Source organism: Camelina sativa, chromosome 20 (genome assembly GCF_030686135.1).
Source record: "Camelina sativa cultivar CO46 ecotype springtype chromosome 20, ASM3068613v1".
Taxonomy (NCBI): domain Eukaryota; kingdom Viridiplantae; phylum Streptophyta; class Magnoliopsida; order Brassicales; family Brassicaceae; genus Camelina; species Camelina sativa.
In genome coordinates, this window is record NC_141899.1 from 2,692,460 (window position 1) to 2,718,385 (window position 25,926).

Sequence of the window (25,926 nt, forward strand, 5' to 3'; positions counted from 1 at the left end):
AAAAATTGAGTAATTTCGTTACCAAAATTTTACCCGAATGTTTTGATCTATAAAAAAAATAGTTTAAAAATGTTTAAAGTTTCAACTATATTGAGAGTATTTTCATTAAAATTCCTATATGTTAAAACGTCAAAAATTTACCTCATTTTCTGTAAAACTATTAAAAAAATTAGAAATATATATATATATATATATATATTTATGTAGTTTCATTTTGTATCAACAACAGATACTTCCAAACTTTTTATTTTGTCAAACTTTCCAACTTTATCAAGCGATAATTGGAAATTCCATGATTTTCTTAATAAAATTTCTTTTTTATTTGACTTAAATACTAATTAGACACCACAAAAAAATGTATTTTCGTTGGAAATTGGATAACCCTTGAATTTTGAATTCTTATACAATCTTAAGTGTATGTTATCATAATAGATAAACAAGTTATCTCTTACGATCACACCCCGATTATGTTCTACCATGAACTACAAAATTATAAATATATATAGTGTTATATTTATGTATTTCTATTTATAATAAGTTGAATGATTATTACATTTGGATTCATATTCAAGCTCATCGATGTATTTTGTATGAATTAATTATACTATCTCATCTTTGATTATTTATATAGTGGACATTTTACTTTTTTTTTTTTCTTTTGGTAGTTACATACTCCTAATCGTATGTGTATGTCCACTTCGAGCTTTCGGCGAAAAATATCATGTAGACCTGAAAGATGAATCCGTCATTCAAAACCACAATACGTGTTACCAGGAGGAGCACAAGCAGTTAAGTCAATTTGTATCATTCGTCTAGTTATCAACCTATGTCCATCACGCTTAAGTTGTCGACTGAAGAATAATCCATTTTTGGACAGAGATAAAGTAAATCCCCTGAAATGGACGGACCAATTATAGCTACAATACAAAATAATAAATATAGTTTTTCAAATTGTTAATAATATAATGGAAAGCACTAGTTAACACAGTGTAACTATGCTTCTCAAGATTTGTCTATAAGGATGAATAATTGAATATAATATCTAACCATGAACAAGACTTTATGTGATTTTGTATCCCATTTTGTATTTATCCTTTCAACATGATATTTGTAGACTGTATGTTTGTGGGCTATCGACGACATACGTACGAAAGTTCTTTTCCAGAGAAATTTAAAAAGGAAAAGAAGAAGGTTTTTCGTTTATGATAATGTTTAATCCGAAATAATTTTATGGATTGAAATTTGTTGGTGGTAAATTTGAACCAGATCAAAATGAAACTTAATTAGAAGGTATATAAAGATTTAGCATCTATTATTTTATAAATTTGTCTTTGTATCTTCAGCTTTAATCTTATCTTGTTAATTGACTTAACAATTTATTCAGAAAATAATAGTATGTCTTTGAATGGTTGTGATTTCACATAAAAACAAGAGAATATGCAGAGAGAATACCATTAAAATGGAAAACAATTAAGAAAATACCATTTTTCTACAGTGTTTTTGTCAAAAGGGCAATAAAATTACCAAGACTTAGCTTGTCTTATTCACTTTGTTTCTTCTTTGGTTTCTCTCTTTTCCTATATCTCCATTGTTGTTTTTCTTCTTACCATGAACCTGCATCATTTTTTCTGTCATAATATATCACAATTGGCTCCACAAACCCATCAAACAACATCATTTTTCTTCCTCTTGCCATCTCTTTCTTCTTTTTTGGTTTCTTTCCTTCAAATTGCAGAAGATATTTTACTTTATCTCTCTAGATTATAATTTCTCTTGGAATCTCCGTCATCGTTTTTTTAATTTAAATCATGGTATTTTATTTTGTAACACACTGTTTTATCAAATTACATATGACTACATAATATCTCTCTCTCTAAGAAGTTATTTTTTTAAATTGTACGTTATTTATTAATAAGATTACATGTGATTTCTTTTGAAAACATGATTTTTAATATTAAAACACATTGTTTTTCTTAATGATACGTTTCTTTTTTTACTATATCATGATATTTTCACTAACTGACATGTTTTTTCACAAATAACAAAACGCTGTTGTACTTTTGTCGTTTGTTTGAGGATACAGGCCCGGCCCACAGGGGAAGCAAGTGAAGCCAAGGATTCAGGCCTAAATTTTTAAAAGCCTTTTTCATTTAAACAAAAAGTCTTTTTTATTTTAAAAATATGTATAAGGGCTTTTTTATTTACATGTAAAAGATATTTTTTCCTTTTTAAAATATATAAAAGATCTTAAAATATCAAGTTATGGCCTCTATAGAAAACCTATAATTTTTATCATAGGTGAAAAAGATATATTTTTTAGATTTTTGTGTAGAGTCCTCATGAATGTTGGGCCGACACTGTGAGGATAGTTTTAATTTTTTTCTTCTGAAAAAATGGTAGTTACCTAAGTTTTCTAACAAAATGATATTTTTTAATTCTTTATGAAATAACCAAACCACTCGATACCCACGTGGTACCACGTTCACTTCCACACATCCGCGCATGGAGTTCATCCAAGCTAGCTTAGGCGAGTACCCGACACCTCTCTTAGGACATTATCAATTTATTAATACATAAATATAATAAATATTAAATTTGATACGTAAAATAAATTGAATATGTACATGATTTTTTTTTCATAAACTATAGTTTTAAGTCGAAAACATATATTAATCGTAAATTTCACATAATACTTTTTCATGCGTATATATTATCCTAGTTTAAGTTAGTTCAATTATATTTTAAATTCAGTATTTTATTATTTAAGTTTTGAACAATTAAATTATCATTTTGGAAAAAGACTTTGGATTCCAAAATGTCACGAGATTTTTGGGCGTAGCATATTAAATAGTCTTCTGCTGCTCTCCCCACATCCAAACAGGCAAAAACTCATACAAATTAACTAAGTTTTCCTTTTTTGATAAATACAATTTGAATTTTAAATGTTTTTGATATTGCATCCTTGAAACGAAACTTGCAATTTAAAGTTAAGTTACTATTGTCTGATTGTCTCTTACCAAACAATACTTTTCTAAACTGACGTACTAAACTATTTGTACTTAATAGTATCCCAAATATTAATATTATCCGGATAAGATTGTCCTGACTCCTAACTCATCATATTCTTGTTGAGTCCTACCATACTAAATTATATCAGGTGTGTTGTATCATTTATTTTGTATGGTAGTCCTACCATACTAAATTATATATAATTTATTTGTCGAGTAACTAAAGATATATATCATTAAAAAATTTAGTACAACATATACTTTAAAATTAAATTACTGATATAATTTACAGATATAACTTTATTTAGTCCTACCATACTAAAGTATATCATTTATTTAGTCCTACCATACTAAATTATATCAGGTGTGTTGTACCATACTAAATGATACAACATATATTTTACATATACTTCAAAATTATAATTTGTCGAGTAACTAAAGATATATATATCATTAAAAAATTTATTAAGTCTGAAAATATATAGATGTTTTTTTGGTGAGCAATCTTTTTTTAATAGTTTTTGTCGAGGGTATATTGTCAAATAATCTTCTAAACTTTCACAAATTCTGATTTTGTTATATGATATTACACCCTGTTAATTTATACCGCTACATGCGTTTCCAATTTTTTTGTTTTTTGTTTTTTTTTATACTAATGAAGTACAAGTGTATAATTAGAATTTAGATGATGTCATGGTTTCGTTCGACTTTTTAATTACGTAATATTTTAAAAAAATAAAAATAAATAGTATATAACTATTGCGCTATTTGTCATGTATATCGACATGCCGTTGTTCAAACAAACAAAAGTAAATAGGTTTTCGACTATATATGGAACAGAAGATGATATATATCGACATGCCGTAAAAGGCGCAATCGGGTGCATTTAGGCAAAGTAGAGCCTACGTTAATTTGCTTTCTTTATCTGTTTATCCTATTTTATATTATTTCTCTTTATTAAGTCGACAAAGCATCCAAAAAAAAAAAAAAGTGTCGACTGATAAATTTAGAAATATAGAAATTAAAACAATGTGGGTGACTTGTTTTTTTTTTCTTTTTTAACAAATTGAGTGACCTGCGGTCCACTTTATTGGCGAAAGCAACGTATCTTTTGATTACGACTCTTACACACAAAAAAAAAGAACCAAAACTCTTGAATTCAAAGATGCGTGCCGTGATTATTTCCCTCGTGTTTATCGAGTTAAAAGATAGAGATGAGATGATGGAGAAACGTAAGTTGAACACTATTCTCTCATTCAAACAAGTAAGGTATCTATCTTAAGCAAAGAGATTACATATTGTACAAATCTTTCATAAAAATCGTCTACTGCTTGGACTTTTTGTACTCGGATACCTTCAATAATTGGTTTCAAGCTCCAGTGAAATCAAAGATTAAAAAAAACATGTTTTTTTCGGGCTTTGGGAGAGTTGCTAGATAATCTATACAGTTTTTTTCTAGGATTTGATTGCAACATAAGATCAAGATAACAAAAAAAACGTTTCTCAACCTATCAAGATACAACTATAGTCTCGAGATCTCTTGGCTCGTCTAACATATAGAGAGACAGAGCCGTGTAAAACCGTTGAACGCCTTTGTAATACATCCATAGTTAGAAGAGAAACAACATATTTTTTGTATGCGGACCAATTCTCCAGACAGGGTAAAATCAAAGCAGGAACAATAGCAAAAAGATTAGGATTTTTAAATTTGATTAAATCACCAACTCATAGAGAAGAGTGTATACATATATATCCGAATATTAACAGAATGCATGATATTGGTCTATGCTTCATCTCATCTTTACACAACATATATAAATCCTAGGCTAGCCCCCTAAGAGGCACTACTTGTTGGTACAGAAGACTCCTCCGGCTGAGCCTCACTGGCCATAGTTTCCGGCAGTGAGGGTTCTTCCTGAGTCACTGGTGGAGTTTCTGGTAGTGAGGGTTCTTGCTCGGCCACTGGCGGAGCGTCTGTGACAGAGGGGGCAAGAATTTCTGAAGTCTTGAACTTGTTGATGTAGTAGCTAAGAGAGGGACCACTGTAATCCACTGTTTTTGGTCGAGACGGGGCATCTTTCCCGACTTGGAGGAGTATAGAGGAAGCTGAAGCGATTGCAATAAGGGCAATGCCTGCTACGATTGCTGCTGTGTTCTCAGCCCCATCAGATGAAGATCCTGCAGTACCTGAGCTTATCGCGCTCTCTGCAACATATACTGCAGGCTGAAGTGACAAGAAAAGCTAAGTATTCAGCCGAAAGCAATACAATTCAGCCAATAAGAAAAGAGTCAACAGAATTAGATCAAGAATCCCATCTTAAGAAGATGCAGGATTTGCATAAGATATTTTGTCGCAAGCTAACACATCTTCTGTGGAAGTGGAGATCGATGACAGAATAATGAAGCAAATACAAAGAAAACCCAAAAAATAATATATATCAAAGGAGACCAAATATAACACCAAACTGATAAGATCAAGAAGCATAATAGTATTCTTTATTATCCTTAATTCAGCAATTGCAGTGAAGAACCTAAGATCAAACTCAAATAAAGAGCCAAACGTATCTTGCAAATTTGAGATTTCCAAAAGGCTCACAAAACAAGCTAACTGGTCAAAAGAACCCTAAATTTCTTCTTGTTGTTATGCATCCACTACATTCTAATGCCTATTACATAAACATCACAACCCTTTCCTCAGAAAAGTTTGAAAATTTATTCTCTCAACTGAAAACCTATATGGCTATACGCCTATACCCATCCAAATCTATCAGTTTTAGATGAATCTTACTGTTTCCCTCCCCTACATGTACTAAAAGTCTAAAACTTACTAGGAAATACAGATAACCTAAAACAGTGGGGATAGATAGATGGGAGAATGAAAGATGTACCAACCTCGATAGAGTAAACATTAGTCTGACCAGCAGTATCTTTCTCAACATAGCCAGTCCAACCACGCGGCTTCCGAGGTGGGAATGTTCCCACCACTTTAGTCTTCTCCCCAGCTAACCATTCCATACTCACAGTTCCAACCTGTTTGTGTGTTTCAGCACACCAAACCCCATCAATAACATCACTTCAATTGTCAAAAAAATCCCCACTTTTGTAATCACTTCAATTCATAAACACCAAAGGTTTCACTAAGTAACCAATCTTGGAGACTTCAATTCTAAAATCTTATAAGTAAAGTCAGACTCTTTGTATGAACCCAACAGTAAAGAATCAAATACAGATTCAAAGCTTCTTGTTAAAAGAGAAGGGATTGAGAATTACCTCTTTTTCGGGAGCACATTCTTCGGCATTACAATCAGCATCATCAGAAGAAGAAGCTCTGACGACGGAAACGAAAAGTTTCCGTCCACCGGACTTTGGATTGAGGAATCTGACAAGAGGTTTGGGCGATGCAACGACGTAGCCGTTTGGGGATAGCAAAACGTTCGACATGGTTGATCAGGTTTCGAGGATAGATAGAGGAGATTCTTACGTTTGTTTGTTCTTCTATCTTCTCAGAAACAGAGAAGAGATAAAGAGAGAGAGAGGAAGAAGATGTGTGTTTTGTGTGGTGGGCTTTTTCACTAGCCTTACTACTACGCGTGTAACTCCCCAAACCCACAAATTGCCAACTCCAAATTACCAAATGTTTATATTAAACCGAACCGAACCGAACCAAACCAACTAAAATTCATCAAAATGTTAAATCCATTATATATTTAATTATTTATACATAACACATACCAACCAAATATATGTTATGTTATATCAATTATTTAGTTTTCATTTTACTATATTATATTTATCCAAGTCCACACCAAACTAACAATTTCAGATTAAACCAGTATAAAATCTGGTTTTTTCATAGATATTTTCACAGAAAATAAAATGTTAATTTTTTCTTATTTATTTATGTGTCTAGACATTTTTTGCATCTATTTTCTTTTCTTTTTTTTCTTATTCCATTTATAGTTCATTTAAATTTCCGCTAAATTCAGTTTACCATAGTTTAATCATTACAGCTAGACCTTGTGGGATAGTGCTTACTGCTTAGCCACTATCCCATTGTATTGTATCATGAGCATGTGGGGTTCAGATTACACTTTCCCGTTGCGGGATAAAGGAAATGTTTACAAATTAAAACAAATATCCCCATAATGGAGTGAACCAAAGAGTGTGGCACTTTTGTTTTATTGTTTAGGTGGTGGTTAGGTGACCGATATGACACTCAAGTTTTAACCAAGTTTATGTGTGTTGTAAGTTTGTAACAAAAAAAATAATTTCGTAATTCGTATACATATTACAAAGCCACACACTCTTAAGCTTTAAAGTGGGATTCTTTCGCCGCGCGCTATCTCTGAGAGGCCTAATCTCTATTGATGCACATTGATCATCAATAACCACAGCAATACAAATATAAGTAAACTATAGAATATAGACAACATCATATGACAAAAAAAAGAAGGAATATGTAAGGACCAAATATGTAGTTTCATTATTTTGATATCTTGATTAGTTAAGACCCAAATCTCTAGAAAATTCAAGAACAATTAAAAAACCATAAAAATGACTAGATAGCATAGCACAAATGCTATAGACAGCACAAATGCTACACACCACCGCCCTCTAAGACTGGTGAAGCAAACAACAAGAGAAAGGACAAAAATGAAACACACAAATAACACAAACAAACAAGTCTCTGCATAAATATGAGTAGGCTCTTATTGTCTCATTCATCTTTCTAAGAGCATCGTTCACGTGCCAAACCGAGCCGTCCATTGGGAACGTCGATGAGGACACGGTAGTTCTGCTGCTGCATGCTCGCGATGACATTGACGACAGAGTTTACGTTTTCCGGCGCTGCGGCTATGGCGAGACACGACCTGCTCCCGGCGGTGCTGTGTAGCATCAGGTTATCAGCCGGCAACGTCATGTTCACTCCCTTGAACATGAATGTTATCGTCGGCACCGTCACTTTCTCTGTGTAGCACGTGTCGAAACCTCCGAGTGACGTCACGACGGCGGTATGTGGCTTCACGCGCTTCCTGAACTCGTTCCTCACTGCCTCGTATACCGGTTTAGCCAGCCGCGTGTACACAGTCCCTACACATCAAATTAAATTACTTTACTAATAGTAGTAGATAACCAATTAAACCGACCAAACCAAAACACAAATAAAACACATTAGCTGAACTAAACCGAAGCCAATAACCAAATATTTAATCAAACCGGAGAAGAGTAGTTAAATACCGGAGTCAAAGATGGTTCCAGCGCCGGTTGAAGGATTGAAAGCAATAGCTGCCGGAGGTAAATCGACGACTTTCCGACCGACGCGGATGGCTACGAGGTTGACGTAATACAGAGAAGACCTTCTAGGGTTTTTAAGAAGTGGAGTGTACTTCACGCGCAGGGGCTGGGAGGTAGGACCGAGTCTGAGCGAACCGGAGAAGGCCAGAGACCTGAAACTTGGCAAACAGTAAGAGAAAGTGGACTTGTAAATGGACTGAGCCTGTGACATGAGTGAGAGTGGGCCTCGACCCAAGCCCAACAAGCCTTGTGGCGGTGGGATGGTGCTTCCACCGGCGACTTTGTTGACGCATCCGAATGTAAAGGCTTTGATCGGGTCGGAGGCGAGGCGGATCGTGTCCTGGGAGAGGTTAGCCGCAATGGAGGAGCTTCCGTAAGTGAGGTTGAACGAGCACGCGCGTCCTCCGCACGTGGGGTTCGGAACCTGCAAACAAGTGTTCACGTGAATGTTAATAGTGACTTAGTGCAGTGCAAGTGTAGTGTGACCATCGTGTCGGTCGAGTTTTGAGTGGTTCTGTAATAACCCGTGAACGTTATTTTGGAATGTGGGTGGAGTTGTCAATTATAACCACGTGGGACCTACTCTCTGTAAAAACTTTTTTCACGTAATAAAATAGAGACTGTCCTTTTTCATTCATATATTGATTAACTAAAGTCTAGATCTGCTACTGTGTTCATTTGAGGACAGCAATAATATTCTCATGCTCACAATGTTTAAGATGAAACAAATCGCAGGTTACTAATATTAAAATTTAACTACAATAATATACTATGTGCCATATTCATGAGCTAGATACTTTTTCTATTCTTTTTAATATGAACTGTTCATTAATAATGTTATAATGTAAGTGTGAGAATATAATTGATTAATCAAAAAAACATTCCAAAAACATATTTATTATATGTGTAGGCGTAGGTGTGTTATCAGTTATTATTGTAGTACAAATTATACCTGTTTACACTGAGGAGCGCTGCAGCTTACGTTCTTGAAGGAGGTGGACTTGGCGGGAGAAAAGGCGGTGTTAGAAGGACAACCAACGCAGCCTGAGCAAGGAATCCAAGCCACGTCACTGCTCGTGTCCATGGCTAGGAGCAATGACTGAGCAGGAGTTCCTATCAAAGCCTTGACAATGTATGTGGTGCTCTGCAACATTTGACGCCCTGAGGCGATGGGGACGACAGATCTCTTGGCGACGAGGTTGCCCAAGTACTGGAGACGGGCCTGGTCTTGAGCCAGCGTCTTCAGCACACGCGCTTCCCATGAGAGTGGGGATGATGATTTGAAAGGGGAGCAAGGGCTGTCTATGTGGAAGATTCTTAGGGTGGAGCCTTGGTCTTGAGTCTTGGTCAGGTCACAGTTTGGGTGGTTTAACCCAAGTGCTAATGGGACGATGAAAAGAAGTTGGAGGAAAAAAACAAGACTAGACATAATATTATGTGCTTTTGTGTTGGATGGGATATTAAATGGGGTTGGCATGAGAGGGTATATATAGTGGTATGAGCTAGAAAATGACCAACCACATAAAATCAAAAGTTTATTAAACTATATTAATTATATGATACTCCCTCTGTTTCATATTAAGTGTCATTTTTGAGTTTCTCACACATATTAAGAAAATCATTAAATTTTTTATTTTACCCCTTACTAATATATTAATCAATTTTTCTATTGGTGTATACATTAAATTAGTAGGAATAAAATTGGAAAATTTACCAAACATCTACATTGGAAATATAAAGTGACACTTATTTTGTCACTTATTTTGTAACAAAATAATCAGTCTAAAATGACACTTAATATAAAACAGAGGGAGTACAAATCAAGGATTATTTCCGGTTTATTAGGTTTTAAATTCGAATCAGGCGGGATAACAAATGTTAAGTTAAAACGCTTAGTATTTAAGCATATACCTTAAACATTATCCTTAACCTAATTGTATGATCCGTTTTTTAAAAATAGCTAGCTTTTGCAGTATACAACAATCACAGGTTTGGAACAATCAATTTCAACCGTACATCTAGCTAGCCCTTCAAGAGTTTGTTTCGTCTCTTCCTTTCTTCAGTCCTGCCTTCGAGAGTTGGACCTTCAACAACGTTACACTGTACATGAGATAAAAGCAAGTTGCAGAGTTCTAAAGTTTTGTTTATTTATTTAGTTGCTACCTTTCTAAACTCTGTAAATTTTGACTTATGTGATCTTAGAGTGATTTATGGGGGAGTGTATAGTGTATTCCCAGTGTCTCTTTAGAGGGAAAAAATCTAAGATATTGATCGGAGATCTTTTCCATAATTTATTTAATTATCTCTTAACCAAACCGTATTTTCGAAGAGAATATTCTCTCAATTCAAGCCGAGATATTATCTCAGTTTATATACATATTTAGTTTTCTGAATAGAAAAAAGTGAGTTATGCAATCAAATATCCAAAAATCACTTTAGAAAGAGTGACTTTGATTTTTTTTTTTTGGTGTGAAGAAAGAGTGACTGTAATTGTCAATCACTATAACCACTTCAGAACCATCTAAAATAGAGAATTGTTGCTTTTGTTTCTTGCAGCAGCTCCAATAATGCAGACCGGTAAAAACTTGGGTGCTAGCTGGTTTAGTTATTTACTCCTTATTTTGTAAGCATGCCATTATTAATTACTCTTTTCTTTTTGTTTGTAAAAACTGGTGTCGGCCAATAATGTATTTTTTTCGTCTGTTTCTTTACTCTTCCGATAGTGCAGAAGTTACTTTTCTTGAGATTTCCACTACTTCTGTGGGGTATTAGCTATTGATGGGCAGCGTATAATAAGGAAAAATATACTTGTCTCCCACATGATATATCAAATAGAACATGGTTAGTGTATTTTGTGATGAACTTTTGACAAAATAGAACATGGTTAGTGTATTTTATGATTATTCTTTTTAAAAAGTATTTAACTATTCAACAAAATGTGTTTATACAAAGATTGGGCTGATCACAAAGGGCCCAAAATCGTATTTGATACGGTTATTCGATTGCCACTCCGTTCACTTCATAACTCACGCTCCTTCAATATAGAATCTATAGAACACGTACGCACATATATATATATGAACAAGTTGACAAGGTAAAATTAATATAAGGCCTGAATGATAATGTGACTCGACGTGCAATACCAATTTGATTGTATGAGATATTAGATTCAGAAGTGGTACTACTGGATATATGTAGAAACTGGTGTTTCTCATAATGAATTTGTTTTAGGAGAGAAACAAATTCAGTAACATTCTCTTAAAGAGCTTGGATCAAAGTAGACAAGAAAAGGAGAAATGAAATCTCTTGAAAAACAAGTTAGGTTTTGCTCAAGAACAAAGAGGAATTAGGGTTTTTGTATTAAGAATTGGATGATATTACAATGAGAGGATTGTCCTCTATTTATAGGTATTCGAAGATCTACTGAATATACTCAATATATTGAATATATTGAGTTTCCTAACTACAGGCGAACTAATAAGGAAAGTCTTTCCTTATTTGCTAGGTCAGCCGCAGGGCGAGTTGAAGTGCCGATTCGTCACCTCGTCCATGGGCTTTTCAGTGTCATTGGCCCTTCAAGGATGAAGTCCAAACCTAGGCCGAGTTCCCGGTTTAGATAGCCGGTTCTTTAACGGGTCTAGATCGATATGTTGGGGGTGCCAATTCCCGCACCAAGAATATAACATTATGACTGACATATAACTAGATTTGTGATTTCGCCTATTTAGATCTTTTCACCGACAAAATAAATAAATAACTAGATTTGTGAGCTATACAACTACTTCATATTCTTGAATGAAATAACCGTTTGGAAGTAATTTGAAAGAAAAAAAACGAGCTTAAAATGTGATTATGAAATATCTTGAAATGCGATTCACATTTTTTCCTCAAAAAAGAAGAAGAAAATAAGTGATTATGTGAAATCCCACGAAAAAAAAAAATGATTCCACAATTTCTTAACGAGGCCACAGTTTTTCACAAAAACATGAATCATTAACCTTTTTGTAAAAAGCCTTGTTCCCTTTTCTAAAAGGGGTAATGGATGAATCAATTAAGGTGAAGGACCGGGTCCGGAAGACAAAGTATAGAGGTAAGAAATGATTTCGCTTATCTAGATCTTTCGTAATGGGTTTGCTTTTGGCCCTTGACAAAATAGTTTATTTGGTGCCTAGATGAAGGCGAAGAAGAAACATTTCAGTTGACATTTACGTCTAAAGCTTTATATTTTGCAACTGAAGCGGTCAATGAAACTCTTGCAGTTGATAAGTTTTTTTACGATTGAACTAGTGATCGTCGCTTGGAATTTGTACACACACCAAAAAGATATGTACATCCATGTATATTTAATAAAAATGGTTGTACAAATTGATGTTATAGTTAAACACTAACTTCAAGGACTACTACTACTAGTAGTTTATTTTGTCGGTTTCCGCGCTAAAATATTAAAACCTTCTTAAATCACTAAAAATAATCAGAGTCAATGGTCCATTATAATTAATACAAGAAGATGGAAAGATTTTGAAAGAGAATTACATAATTTCATAACCAATCTATAATATAAATGTGTGAGAAAAATTAATTGTTGTGCAGGACGCCAGGACCATTTAATTGCTTTCCCGCGGACTACGTCAAACTTGTCCCCTTCTACTACTAACCGATCTCTTCTTCTTATTTCCACATTTTGATCTAGTCTCTCTCTAGCTCTCACTCTCTTTACTCTCCATATGTCTCCGATAAGTCCTCCGGCCAGTGGGGTTGGGTTAGGCTATGGCATCGCCATTGCCGTAAGCATCTTGGTTCTCATTTCCTTTATAATGCTGGCTTCATACATCTGCATAAGGTCAAAATCTACAGGAAGAGATGAAGCTACGACGAGTGACGGAGTTCTTGAATGGCCGTCGCCCGCGGCTGTGGTGAAACTCGGTCTAGACCGGCCAGTGATAGAGTCATATCCAAGGATAGTGTTGGGAGATAGCCGGAGATTACCGAGGCCCAACAACGGCCCATGTTCGATATGTTTATGTGATTACGAGGCTAGGGAACCGGTTCGGTGTATACCGGAATGCAACCACTGCTTCCACACTGATTGTGTTGATGAGTGGCTCCGGACTAGTGCTACGTGTCCTCTTTGTAGGAACTCACCAGCTCCGTCTAGGCTAGCTACTCCATTGTCCGATTTGGTCCCACTTGCCTTTCAAATCAGGTGAAGGGTTGGTTAATAATCACCTTTTTTTTTGTCTAGCTCCCTTTATCACTTCATGTTTTGAGATTTGATGAAATTAATTTAAAATTTGTTGTTATACTTAAAAGTTAAAATTGAATTTGAAAGCTCAATAACATTCGTAAATTTTTCTAACGCTATTATGAAAAAACTTTGGATTAGTTTTATTTTTATTTTGTTGCATGAGTCTGCGATTGTGACTCATGATCAGCCTTTGGATATACTTTAATGTTTAGCTAGCTCACTCAACTTTTATCATCAGTACTTCATACTTCATAGGAAATCACAGATCTTTGTACAGATTTCTGTGCTTTGATTTTGGGATCTCCACTTTAATTTTGGGAAAAAGGTTTTCTTTTTTTTTTTGCTCTTTTTCATTCTACGTAAGTGAAATATAACACAATATACAAGTAATTTATTTTGTAACATATTCAAATAAAAAAAAACGGAAGAGAAATTGAATAATTATAGTATTTATTAATTTTTTTCATTTTTATGACGTTAAATTTACTTTGCACATGCTTCGAAAAATAGTTCTAAAAGTGGATTACTCTGTTCTGTTCCTTGCATTGGATGCTCTCGAAGGGGACGAAGCGGTCCAGATAATAAGTATATGTCATTTACGAGCAGTAAATCGATTGATATGTGGTGAAAATCCTTAATCCTCAATATGGTTGAAAGCTAGCCTTCGTATTATTTTTAAAAAGAAGGCGTACGTACATTAAGCTGGAGCTCTAACTCTTTACGGTTTCACATCCCTCTCACATAGTATATATATAGGTCAAAATTAAAAGATAAAGATACTGATTCGACTTAAATAGACAGTCTTTAGTTTTATTTTTCTCCTCGTAACATACATAGTAGTGCAATCTTCATGGCGCTTGAATAGTCTTCTTCAAAGGTGTTTCCGATAGTGGTACACTGATCACAATCGTAGAGAGCATAGAGTTATCACCTTCCGAGATTTTGATTTCAGTTCCATTAGCTTCCACATCCTCATTTACTTTACTGTTCGGGTCAGTCTTGGTGGGTTCACAAATAGTCACTTGATTCTCCTTTTGCTTTCCCCATAAGACCGCATACAATCCAATTACAATCAGTACTGCACCAATCACCCTGCTTGCCGCAAACAATCGATAATCCTTAAGTGAGATATTCATCATAAGTTCATAACTATGCATGGAGAAAAATAGGCAGAAGTGGAAATTTACCCTCCAAGGAAGATATTTTCTGCCAAGACAAAAGAACCCATGACAGCAACAATAACCATCATTAAAGGACTAAAAGCTGTAGCAAACACAGGTCCTCTTTTCTTCATCACTATCCCTTGCACATAGTATGAGATACTTGATGCCACAATCCCCTTTTTATTTATCAATCTATTAGAATTAGTATATTAAAAATATGATCGTATATGAAAGTATTAGAGAGAAGCTAGTAGTAGTACAGAGTAAGCGGCGGCAAGAAGGTTCATGTCCCAACCAATTCTCCAAGCAGAAGGGTTGTGTTCCATCACAAACGTCACTGCAACTGCTTGTATTGTCCCGATGAAGCATATTAGTGTTGTTAGAGATAGTTGATGCTTCGCGTACGTCTTTAGTATTCTTGCCTAGTCACATAAACCAAACCGAATTAGAAAAAGAGCGAATATATATAATAGTAAAATTGTTCTTTTGACGTAAACATAAAAAAGCAATACTAAAGAGAATCTCGAGTTTTTACTCAATTTTTCTCTTCATGTGCGTACATAACTGTAGAACGAAGAGGGAGGCCCATGCGAGTGTTGCTAAGATGAGGAGGATGGATCCTTTGAGAAAATCCTTATCACTTGAGCTCTTAGACGACGCCGTCTCATTGTCTTGAAGGTGCATATACTTGGTCCAAAACAGCTCAACGATAGGTCCCTTGTAAAGTGTCATCACCATCGCTCCGCCCACTGTTACCACCGTTCCACCTATTTTCGCTTGACACCACAGTTTCTTCACGTCCAACATCTCCATCCTATTATCACAATTAGTACGTAGTGTTTTTTTTTTTAGTTAAATTATTACCGTTATAAACCACAAGTTACGCTTACAAATATATATTTGTGAATTTATTTACGTACCGGAATAAAACGGCTAAGATAAAGGTCATGGCTGGAAGCATGTTACTCATGGCGCACGAGAACGTGGGCGACGTATATTTCAACCCCATGTAGTAGAAGTTTTGATCGATCACTGGCCTGTAAAATTTGTTTATCGTATAAAATGTTAACTCTCTTTCTTTATTTTTCCAAAGACAGCGCGTAATTAAATAGAGAAATTGAATATTTAACAAACCCGAGAAGGCCTAGTATAAATAGTTGCATGAAAATGGAGTACGTTATTTTCGGCTGAGATTTCCTGTAGATATAAAAATTTGGAGTTAGAAACCATTTTACAAATGATCTTTTATTGGTGAATATATAGAAATAAGAGAATGTCATGATGAAAAGAAAGTGGATATAACCTCTCGAAGAAGAAAGCAAAGGGTGCGATAACGGCGGTGGCGATTGCATGGCGGTAGACGACAAGGACGTAATGGCTCATACCGGTGTTGAGGGATATTTTGGTGATTATGTTCATTCCGGCGTACCCAAACTGGAGAGATATCATGGCGAAGTAGGGTTTAGAGCTTGTGAGAAAGCTCTCACAGCTACTAAGCTCTTCCATCGACATGATGTTTTTAATGTTGTGTGTTTGAGTGAAAAACTGTGGTAGTGGTCTTATGTATTTATAGTAAAACGCAACGCAGTAACGACATATAGTTTTCTATTTCTTAAAATTATTCTATGTTTCTTGGTTGACATCACTATCTCACCTCCTCTGTAGTCATTGGGACTCACATATACAGGCCGAATCCCCTTAAAATCATAGATAACCAATTGGGATACTATATAAACTTCCATTAGGCAAAATTTGAAATTATGAAACGAATCTATCAATATATCAATCCGTCCTCGTGATCAATAGCTAATATACCAAAAGATGAGTTACGAGGGATGGTATAATTGATCGCTAATTAATGTAGGTATTAAATTTATTTTTTCCCTTTCTAATCTTCCAAGTAGTACGTATATGATTTGAGGGACACAAACTTGTTACATCAGTTCGAACAATATCATCAAATTTCGACCTATACAACTCAACGTTGAAGGTTCTAGCCAATAATCAAAAACGCACTTTTTGATTTTAGTAGCTAAAAAGATGCCTAGAGTGTGATAATGCACTTTTGCATGATTCGAGAAGAAACAGAGATGTTGTTTATTGGGGGGAAAAAACGGGGGAAAAGAAATGGTAGGGCAGGGAACACGTGGAAGGTAATGGGAAGGTTTAAGAGGAACATGTAAGGAATCATTGTAGTGAGTCTTGAGGTAAGCAAATAAATGACATAGAAGGCATTAAGGTGACATGCATGAAAGTTAAATCTTCGAACTTAGACCATTTGAGTAATATAAAATCATCCAAAAGCTAAGTTACCCCTTCACGAAAGTAAATAACTCTTTATAATCAAACGGCTAGAATCACATCTTACAGGAAATTGAGACACGATGATTCAATTTTGAGTGAGTAAGGAGAGGATGAGTAGAAACGGTTTCGTGTCCTCACAAATTTGGAGTGTCAAATGATACTTACAAAAAAAAAAATGCAAGGAAAAGAAGAGCAGGAGCCAAAAGATACATTTTTTCTTCTTCTACATAATTAGACTAACTACTCTATTCCAATCCTACATCAGGTTTCCTACTAATACCAACTTGGCAAGCAAGGAAAGAAATGACAATCTTGCGAGTTTGCGACATTTTACCCTAGGCTTGCCATATAAATAAGAACGACAATCTGTATGGGCCGACTAAAAACCCTTTTCGTGCAAATAAGAACGGGCCAGTTTCCAATATTTTGGGCCCAGACTAATGTGTTGTTGTTGTTGAGATACCGCCACAAATAAAAAAGTCGAAACCGACTCTGCCCTAAAAGTACGCCACAAGCTACAATTAGGGCAATCCAAGGTAAACTATCGATCAATCATCGAGTAAATCAGAAGGAGAAAGAGAATGGCTCACAGAGATCATGGAGCCGATGGATGGGAACGCTCCGATTTCCCAATCATCTGCGAATCATGCCTCGGTGACAATCCGTACGTGCGAATGGTGATTTCTCTCGGCTTTCAATGGCTCTCATAAATCTTTCCTTTCGAATCTCATCTCTTATGTTGCTCGTTGATGATTTCTGTGTATATTGGAGTAGTTCACTAAGTAATCTATAGCTTTAGGGTTTCGGTAGTTATCAAATTCCTTGGCACTGTGGTTTTTATTCTCATAGCTTTAGGGTTTGTATTTTGTATTTTGTGTTTCCTGATCGATGTGTTTGTTATGCAGACCCGAGTGAATTATAATAAGGAATGCAAGATATGTACACGCCCTTTCACGGTTTTTAAGTGGCAGCCTGGCCGGAATGCTAGATTCAAAAAGACTGAAATCTGTCAGACTTGCTGCAAGCTGAAAAATGTATGCCAAGTCTGTCTTCTGGATCTCGATTATGGTCTTCCAGTTCAGGTCAGAGACACCGCACTCAACATCACTACTCATGACTCTATCCCTAAGAGCGATGTCAACAGAGTGTACTTTGCTGAGGATCATGACCAAAAGGTATGAACCATGTTTTCATTAATTATTCTTTTTCTTTTTTGTTGTGAATGGTTGATGGTGACTAAGTCTAGTTTCCTCACGGTAGCTTATCCAAGTTATTTTGATTCTCTCTTTCTCTTACGTAGACTAGAGCTGGGCTGGATTATGAATCTTCATTCGGGAAGATGCCACCTAATGATACTATTTCAAAGCTCCAAAGAACAACACCATACTATAAAAGGAACCGACCACAGGTTTGTAGTTTCTACACCATTGGTGAGTGTAACAGAGGTGCCGAATGTGCATTCCGGCATGAGATGCCCGAAACAGGAGAGCTATCCCATCAAAACATCAAAGATCGTTATTATGGGTAAGCTATTTTCTTCTATATTGCTGTATGTAACTATGTATTAGTACCTCTGCATTTTTTACTCACGCCAAACAGAGTTGTTGGTTTTGAATTGTGTTTCTCTTCATTCTTTTTTACAGTGTTAACGATCCAGTCGCAATGAAGTTACTTGGAAAAGCTGGTGATATGGGCCCTTTGGAACCACCAGAGGATGAAAGCATCAGAACGCTTTACGTCGGTGGACTTAACTCGATAACCCTCGAGCAGGACATCCGGGACCGATTCTACGCTTACGGAGAAGTGGAATCTGTCAGAATCTTGCCCAAGAAAGCCTGTGCGTTTGTCACATACACAACCCGAGAAGGAGCAGAGAAGGCCATTCAAGAGCTCTGCAACAGGCTAGTTGTCAACGGTCAGAGGCTAAAACTCACATGGGCAAGACCACCTCAGGTCCCTAAACCTGATCAAGGTGGTTCCAACCAACAGCAACAGGGCAGTGTGGCTCATTGTGGTTTACTACCTCGAGCAGTTCTATCTCAGCAGCAGGATCATACCCCACCGATGCAGCAGTTCTATACGCACGCACCAGGACCTTATTACCCATCCATGGACCCGCAGAGAATGGGTGCCCACATTTCAACCCAAGAGGGGTCGTTGCCTTACCAGCTCCAGTATCCTCCTAACCATCATCATCCAGGTCCTGTGCACCAATATGCCAGCTAAGAAAGAACATTACTTTATAAAGTTCATATAAAACAGATACAAGGGGGATAATTGTTTCTTTCATCATAGATATTCTGGCAAGCTAGAAAACTCCAGAATGATTCAATTAGCCAAACTTATTATAGAATTCCTCCCCTTCATCTCAACCATGATTTCCTTCTCACACACTCATGTTCATTTTGGACTGAGTAACAGTAGTTATTCAAGTAAGAGTCTTGAAGTTTTAAGATACTGTATAGCCAAAATAATAACACTATTAATTAAACTCTACAAAAGATACATTTTTATTCTACATAAACAGAGACTGTTAATGATACTACTCTATTTCAATCCTATATCATGTTTCCTACTAAAACCAACTTCGATAACACTAACGAGGCTGTGGTCTCATTATCAGCTTTCCTCCTCGTCATAATCTTCTTCGTCTTCGTCTAACCTCTTACTCATATTAGCAAGCTGCACTGGATCGATATTGCCCATATTCGGGATGGACCAACACGGATATTCCTCTATTTTCATTTCCCTCGAGGCTGTGATTACTTGCGGCTTCATCTCGACGTCGAGAGATTGTGTGTTCAGATCAAAACCCCGACCCAACCCTGAGTTTGTGTCGTTGTTACCTTCTTTGGGACATTGCGGCTCTTCCTTTGTCTGGTAAGACCGCTCATCCACATCCTTCTTCTCAGTGTCATGTTGTTGTAGTGGTGCATGCATCTTGATTTCCTCTTGAGTATGTTGTGGTGGTGCTACCAATATGGATGCATCTATCTCCATCTCGCGATGATGAAGAAGCTCTCGTTCCGATGTTTTTGCACTTCGTCCACGTCCCCTTCCACGCCCTCTGCCACTACCTCTTCCACTGGTTCCCGCATGTCCCATCTCGTGCTGCAGTGTTCACAATATATGAAGCATCACATCAAGACACAATTCATAAACCAAAAAAGAAAGACAATAGTGAGAAGAAGAATCGCTCACCACTTTGGTTTTCTTCAAGTCCTCGTCACTATCATTTAATTCATCACCCGGCGGCTTCCTGACCAATCAATTAGTAAATTAAATCAGCTTGAAACAGAGTCTTCACAAAATAAACCAAGAATATGGAACTACGAACAGTTAACAAAGATCAAACCTTCTCTTGGAGATACTGCGATCATCCATGGCTACATCAACATGGCCTTGACTGTGACCATGCCCATGGCCATAATCAGGAACTTTGCTGACAACTTCCCTTAGAAAATCAAACACATTGTATCTTTCGACACAGTTTTTCCTGTGGAAACAACAAATCAATGAATTGGGATGTGGAATTATGAAAAGTAAGTGCTGAACACAATGAAGGCTAGAGAAAAATGTAATGGAATAAAGTTCTGTAACAAACTAATAACATCGTATACTGCTTAGTGACAACGGGTAAGTTAAACCTATAGCATCTGAAAAATCGAGTAGTTTAGAATCGGTTTTAGGGGGTGGCAGCTAATGAGCAGCGTGCAGTGAGATGCTACAAAGAAATGTTTGGGAGGTCAACTTACAGGTGAAGTGAGCTGACGGTCTTGGCTCCACGGTGAAGAGTAATTTCATAAGTCTGATCACAAAGGTCTTGTAAGAATAATTCCAAAGCTTTTGCTGTAAAAAGTAAGTAGATGAAAAGTGAATGAAAATTATTAAACAAGTCCACTATAGAGTAGGTAATAATAGGAGGTAATGTGTGATTCTGTTTCTGACTCACAAACTAAGACAGGAACCGCCAAGGCAATCTTGCCAACATCCTCGTCAGCTTGCATTATTTTCTTTATACGAGCCTGAAAATTCGCAGAGATAACAGGGGAAGAGAGGGTAAGTATCTCCGAGGCACGAAGCATAATTAAAAAGTTGGTAACTTTCAAAAGAAACACTACGCAAATGGTATTTGTGCAGAAACAAGAACACACTACAGAGCATAAAATCAATCAAAAGCTACTGGAAACGAAATAATTGATTCGAGCGGGTTGCAACCATAAAAACAAAACTCCTCTGTATTCAACAGATGACCTTGATGATGATGCATGCCACTAAAATAGACAAAAATCCCAAAACACTAACTGGGTCACATATCAAAGACATCGAAACAGAGATAAACATACAAACTCAACATCAAAAATACGATTTTTCTTTTTAAGGTCATCAAAACCGTAGAAATTTTTTGAAACTTTGGAACAACCAAATCGATTCAATAAAGCAGAAGGACATGAGACTAAAAAAAACCCAAAAAGAAAGAAGAAAAAGGAAAAAACTTACAGCAGGGAAACGAGTGTCGAGCTTCTTCCTCATGATATGTTTGTTGAATCCCAGAGAAACGCTTCGAAAGAGAAGAAGGTATACAAAAGTCCTTCAAGATTCGAAATTAAAGAAGGCAAAGCCAATTCTTTACTACTATTTAACAAAGGAATAATTTTTTTTGTTTGTTTGTATGAAAAGGAGTTGGTGGTGGCTGGCCACAACATCCACAACAACAACAAAAACCAGATCTAACGACGATTTCTTCCTCCTCTGTTACTCTCGAATTGTTCGTCCGTACCACATCCCCCCACGATTAATAATAAAAAATTTTAGATAAAATATTAATAAGACATAATAATAATACTTAAAAGACGAAATTACCCCTCCTTAATGCTTCAAGCTTTAAAAAAAAAAAAAAAAAACAACTCCGGCTTTTGATTCTTCTTTTTTGTTCTTCTTTGATCTGCTTTTGAGTTTTTTCCAAGTAAGTTAAACGACAGTAAATCGAGGTTCTGCCTTTTTTTTGTCTGAACAAGGAATGAATAAACGCCTTGTCATAGAGACGATACGGTCTCTGTTTTCAAAGGTGAAAAGATAAGAAAACAAAAAAAAGAACCTTTGGAAACAGAGACCGTATCATCTCTATGACGAGTATGTCAATTGCCAAAACACACACACATTGTTGTTGTTTCATTAGCCAAAGTGTGAACCTCATCACCATTTCCCTTGACCCTTTGCACACTATGGCTAATGTTTCTATAGATGATTATAGACTTAGTTCCTATAGATGACTATATATCAGAAGCAAAGAAGAGTTCAATGGATTCACGTTTTTATATGCAAGCTAGCTTAGGAAATACCAAAAGCCATTTTTAAAAAATTTATTATTGGGAAATCAACGTCTCCACTTAGGAAAACGAAACATCAATTACTCAAGTCAAAATCAAATAGTATATCGCATCGTTTTTATCTTTCTCAATCAGTTTTTAATGTCTCATTTATTTTTATTTGTGATTCATTCCCTCCCTCCCCCACATTTAGCATGACGCCATCGCCGCTCATGTAAATAAATACGCCGGACGACTAAACCGTAAATATTGTTAGAGTTGGTCGGTAATACAAAAATCCTTGTTGCTACTGTATCTCGATCAAATCTTTAGTCATTCATATACGGTATTACTCAAAGAACACAATACAAGTTCAAAACTTCACGCGAGAGCTCAAAGGTATAAAAATAGCTCGTAATTGTTACAACAATCAACTATCTACAACTTTTTTGTAAACTATATCTGTAAAAAAGAATCTCAAAGTTGTGTATGTTTTCCTTTCCTCTGCTTTTGTTTGTCACAGTTCTCTCATCCTTGATGCTGCTTCTCTTTCAGCTTAAGCCACGAGAGAGTTTCTCGTCTTCTTTGTGTTCTTCCTACCATTCATGTGCTTGCTTCTGTTTTTTCAATGCAGTTTCGCACTACAATGGTTCTTCTTGCTCTTCTTGTTCAACCTGCGGTAACTGCTCTTCTTTCTTCTCCTTCTCTCCTTGCCAAACCCAAACAATATCTGCCAGAGCAGGCCTAAGATCCTCCTCCACTAGCTTCTGATACTCTATTGTATCCCCATTACATTTCTTTCACTTCAACCAAGTGAAACGTAGGCGTCACTTGGAATATCTCTGCATCCATCGTCAAAACTCCTTTCCTTCCTTCCTTTAACCGTTCCAATTTAAACAACCCTGCGTCTTGCTTTCTTATCTTCAGCTTCAAGCACTTGGCAACATCCTCTAGCTTAGAAATAATCTCTGAAGCAGGTTTCCGAGATGCAAATCTTGATTCTCTCTTGTCAAACAAGTCCCCGAAAAGTCCTCCCAAATCAAACCCCATAGACAAGGCGATAATATCAAAAGCGTTCAAGTTAGCAAGCTGAGGCGGCTCGTGACTTTCTCCGTTTTCACTTGGACCTGCAGCTTCCACTGGATTATTAGCAGCAGCTTCTCTGACTTGTTTCTCCATCTTTCTTTGCTTCAACTGCAAACCTTTTCTAAACCAAGAACTCTCCTTGATTTTAGCAATAGTGATTCTAGTCTCATGGTGAGGATCCAACATCTTACACAACAGTCTCTTTACTTCAGGAGCAAACCATGTGGGACACTTGAAGTCAGCTTTACCAATCTTCCTATACATCTCCATGAGATTAGAGTCATGAAAAGGAAGATAACCAGCCAAAAGCACAAACAAGACAACACCACAAGACCATATATCAGCTTTCGTACCATCATAACCCTTTCGGTTAATAACCTCAGGTGCAACATAAGCAGGTGTACCACAAGTTGTATGCAAAAGACCATCTTGACGCTTACAATCAGCAAGCGCACTTAAACCAAAATCAGAAACCTTGAGATTGTCATTATCATCCAACAAGAGATTCTCTGGTTTAATGTCACGGTGATAAACACCACGGCTATGGCAAAAATCAACAGCGCTGATAAGCTGGTAAAAATACTTCCAAGCAACGTCTTCTTTAAGTTTGCCTTTTGCAACTTTGTTGAAAAGCTCACCGCCTTTACAATACTCGATAACAAAGTAAATCCTAGATTTGGTTGCCATAACTTCGTATAACTCAACGACGTTAGGGTGTTTAGCAATCCTCATGACAGAGATCTCTCGCTTGATCTGCTCGCTTAGCCCGACTCTCATAACTTTGTCTTTATCAATCATCTTGATAGCTACACCGTCGTTTGTATGATTGCTTCTTCCGTAATACACTTTGGCAAAAGTACCTTGACCCAGTAACCTCCCAACCTCGTATCTACTAGTTAATACACTTGGTTTGTTCTCCATCCTAATCCTAATGTAGCAACAAAGAAAGATTACTTTTTTGAATGTTAAAACAAAAAAAAATCACTTTTTTGATTGATCCTTACACTAGTTCCGGATTAAACTGGATTTGCAAAACCACAAAGCACAACAATTGTATCAAGACTCAGACTTTATTAACCACCCTTACCTAGATCAGTATCGAAAGAGAGAAAGGGAAGAAGAATGAATATTTAATATTACCTTTCTCTATATGAGATGAAGCCGAGTTGAGAGAGACGAATTCGAAAGAAGAGGAGAGGAACAAGTTTGGATCTCTCTCTGTCTCTGCTTTGACCAGTGGACTCAGTTCTGTTCTGCTCCTCTCTGTTTATCAATTTTTTTCTTCTTTTTATTTATATTTTTGAGATTCTTATTTTATTTTGTTAATTAATTAAAAAAAAATCTAATATAAGATTTATTTATTTATTATTTAATTTAATAATTGCGTGGAAGGTGAAATAGACAGAGGGCATATGTTGCCCGTGGGATTGTCCACCTAATGCGCTATTATGCACCGTTGCGATCGTTTTGCTTTTATTTTATTTTCCCTTTTTGGTGATTTTATTTGATTTTAAAACGCTAATAAAGCCTCCTACTTTAAAAAAAAAAAAAAAAAAAATTCGTCGTAGATAAAGCCTTTTTGTTTTTGTTTTTGTTTTTTTTTGTGCCGACGATAAAACCTCCTATTTAATAAATAAAGCAGTTGTTTGTCAAAAAGAAATCTAGGCTTGTCTTGGATTGAGTCTCAAATCACAATTATGAATTATTTTTGTATATTGCTTCGGAAGATTCAAAATATGATTGTAGCAATTTTTTAACTATTTTTTAGTTTGTTTGACTATGCTAGTTTAAAAAAAAAAAAATATTCATCATAATTAATATTTATAAACCATATATTATTCAAAAATTAAAATTTTTAAACTACTTTCTAATAGCATTTTATGTAATTAATTACATACTGTAAATTTTTCATTATTAAAAAAAAAAGTTTTTTCTATTATGTATTAGATTTTTAAATAAGTTGTAATGAACTATTTTCTTAAGTTGACAAAACAAATAAAGAGAACTATTTTCTTAAAGATTTATGAGGATAATTATTTCAAAGTAACATACAAAACAAATCTTGAAAATTTTATTTCTAATTAAGGATCACTTTTTCTACCGCATCATAGAGTTCAGTTTGTTTCATAACTTTTTCACTACAATTCAAACTTCATTTTATACAAAGATCTGCAAAATTCTTAAAAATGTAAATGAAATTTATAACAATATACCTCGACCGAAATAAGAGTTGAGAATGGTACATTAAGTGTGGATGGGCCAAATTAGAATCAAAGAGAACTAAGTCTTTGAGGGATGCTATATATTTATTACTGTTGTGGATGCATTGTTTGGCGTCATAAGTTCATCATCATAGAAAGTTATATAACAAGGTGATCGAAGAGGTCACTAGGATGCTTTGCGCAGGTTGAAATTCATAAAGAAAGATAACCCAAATGATTACTACAAACACTATTGCATATGGAGAAGACGAGCTGTTCTACATTAAATGGTACAACACATCATTTGAATTATCG

The 25,926-nt window shown here is 35.8% G+C and overlaps 6 protein-coding genes across 7 annotated transcripts; 2 read left to right on the forward strand and 4 right to left on the reverse strand.

Moving 5' to 3' along the window:
* Positions 1-4,701: 4,701 nt before the first annotated feature.
* On the reverse strand, positions 4,702-6,680 carry LOC104768905 (protein MAINTENANCE OF PSII UNDER HIGH LIGHT 1). The gene is made up of 3 exons (XM_010492999.3): positions 6,279-6,680; positions 5,901-6,038; positions 4,702-5,232 (listed from the first exon to the last, which is right to left on the reverse strand). The coding sequence occupies exons 1-3, from the start codon at positions 6,447-6,449 to the stop codon at positions 4,843-4,845; spliced, it is 699 nt and encodes a 232-aa protein (XP_010491301.1). The 5' UTR covers positions 6,450-6,680; the 3' UTR covers positions 4,702-4,842.
* Positions 6,681-7,468: 788 nt separating this feature from the next.
* On the reverse strand, positions 7,469-9,819 carry LOC104772147 (aspartyl protease AED3). The gene is made up of 3 exons (XM_010496792.3): positions 9,256-9,819; positions 8,247-8,727; positions 7,469-8,099 (listed from the first exon to the last, which is right to left on the reverse strand). Exons 1-3 carry the CDS (start codon positions 9,778-9,780, stop codon positions 7,738-7,740), a joined length of 1,368 nt encoding a protein of 455 aa, XP_010495094.2. The 5' UTR covers positions 9,781-9,819; the 3' UTR covers positions 7,469-7,737.
* Positions 9,820-12,915: 3,096 nt separating this feature from the next.
* On the forward strand, positions 12,916-13,664 carry LOC104768906 (putative RING-H2 finger protein ATL69). Its single transcript, XM_010493000.3, has one exon. The coding sequence runs from the start codon at positions 13,028-13,030 to the stop codon at positions 13,508-13,510; it is 483 nt and encodes a 160-aa protein (XP_010491302.1). The 5' UTR covers positions 12,916-13,027; the 3' UTR covers positions 13,511-13,664.
* A 732-nt stretch (positions 13,665-14,396) lies between these two features.
* Positions 14,397-22,123, reverse strand: LOC104772148 (WAT1-related protein At5g07050-like). 2 transcript variants are annotated; one of them, XM_010496793.2, is made up of 10 exons: positions 21,516-21,812; positions 20,968-21,040; positions 20,771-20,864; positions 16,015-16,230; positions 15,846-15,908; positions 15,632-15,748; positions 15,277-15,525; positions 14,972-15,128; positions 14,736-14,887; positions 14,397-14,640 (listed from the first exon to the last, which is right to left on the reverse strand). In XM_010496793.2, exons 1-10 carry the CDS (start codon positions 21,546-21,548, stop codon positions 14,397-14,399), a joined length of 1,398 nt encoding a protein of 465 aa, XP_010495095.2. In that variant the 5' UTR covers positions 21,549-21,812. The 2 variants fall into 2 exon arrangements, with proteins under 2 accessions (XP_010495095.2, XP_010491304.1); XM_010493002.3 differs by lacking the exons at positions 14,397-14,640; positions 14,736-14,887; positions 14,972-15,128; ... (2 more) ...; positions 15,846-15,908; positions 16,015-16,230 and adding exons at positions 19,478-20,126; positions 20,217-20,274; positions 20,371-20,511 and having other exon boundaries at positions 21,516-22,123.
* LOC104768908 (zinc finger CCCH domain-containing protein 4-like) lies at positions 17,498-19,574 on the forward strand. Its single transcript, XM_010493001.3, has 4 exons — positions 17,498-17,692; positions 17,921-18,190; positions 18,316-18,539; positions 18,659-19,574. The coding sequence occupies exons 1-4, from the start codon at positions 17,597-17,599 to the stop codon at positions 19,239-19,241; spliced, it is 1,173 nt and encodes a 390-aa protein (XP_010491303.1). The 5' UTR covers positions 17,498-17,596; the 3' UTR covers positions 19,242-19,574.
* Positions 22,124-22,715: 592 nt separating the features above from the next.
* LOC104768910 (CBL-interacting serine/threonine-protein kinase 2) lies at positions 22,716-24,678 on the reverse strand. The gene is given in 3 exon segments (XM_010493003.3): positions 22,716-23,124; positions 23,126-24,338; positions 24,551-24,678. Coding segments are annotated over 2 exon segments (1,365 nt in total). The 5' UTR covers positions 24,332-24,338; positions 24,551-24,678; the 3' UTR covers positions 22,716-22,965.
* Positions 24,679-25,926: the final 1,248 nt, after the last annotated feature.

Coding starts and splice junctions, on each gene's coding strand:
- LOC104768908 (XM_010493001.3), top strand. CDS start 17,597: ATGGCTCACAGAGATCATGGAGCCGATGGATGGGAACGCTCCGATTTC. Junction 17,693..17,920: donor ACAATCCGTACGTGCGAATG/GTGATTTCTCTC, acceptor TTTGTTATGCAG/ACCCGAGTGAATTATAATAA. Junction 18,191..18,315: donor CTGAGGATCATGACCAAAAG/GTATGAACCATG, acceptor TCTCTTACGTAG/ACTAGAGCTGGGCTGGATTA.
- LOC104768906 (XM_010493000.3), top strand. CDS start 13,028: ATGTCTCCGATAAGTCCTCCGGCCAGTGGGGTTGGGTTAGGCTATGGC.
- LOC104772147 (XM_010496792.3), bottom strand. CDS start 9,780: ATGCCAACCCCATTTAATATCCCATCCAACACAAAAGCACATAATATT. Junction 8,728..9,255: donor GCGCTCCTCAGTGTAAACAG/GTATAATTTGTA, acceptor ACTTGTTTGCAG/GTTCCGAACCCCACGTGCGG. Junction 8,100..8,246: donor TGGAACCATCTTTGACTCCG/GTATTTAACTAC, acceptor TTTGATGTGTAG/GGACTGTGTACACGCGGCTG.
- LOC104768905 (XM_010492999.3), bottom strand. CDS start 6,449: ATGTCGAACGTTTTGCTATCCCCAAACGGCTACGTCGTTGCATCGCCC. Junction 6,039..6,278: donor AATGTGCTCCCGAAAAAGAG/GTAATTCTCAAT, acceptor ACACACAAACAG/GTTGGAACTGTGAGTATGGA. Junction 5,233..5,900: donor CTAATGTTTACTCTATCGAG/GTTGGTACATCT, acceptor TTGTCACTTCAG/CCTGCAGTATATGTTGCAGA.
- LOC104772148 (XM_010496793.2), bottom strand. CDS start 21,548: ATGAGGAAGAAGCTCGACACTCGTTTCCCTGCT. Junction 21,041..21,515: donor TCGACACTCGTTTCCCTGCT/GTAAGTTTTTTC, acceptor GCGAATTTTCAG/GCTCGTATAAAGAAAATAAT. Junction 15,129..15,276: donor GCCTCCCTCTTCGTTCTACA/GTTATGTACGCA, acceptor TGACTAGGCAAG/AATACTAAAGACGTACGCGA.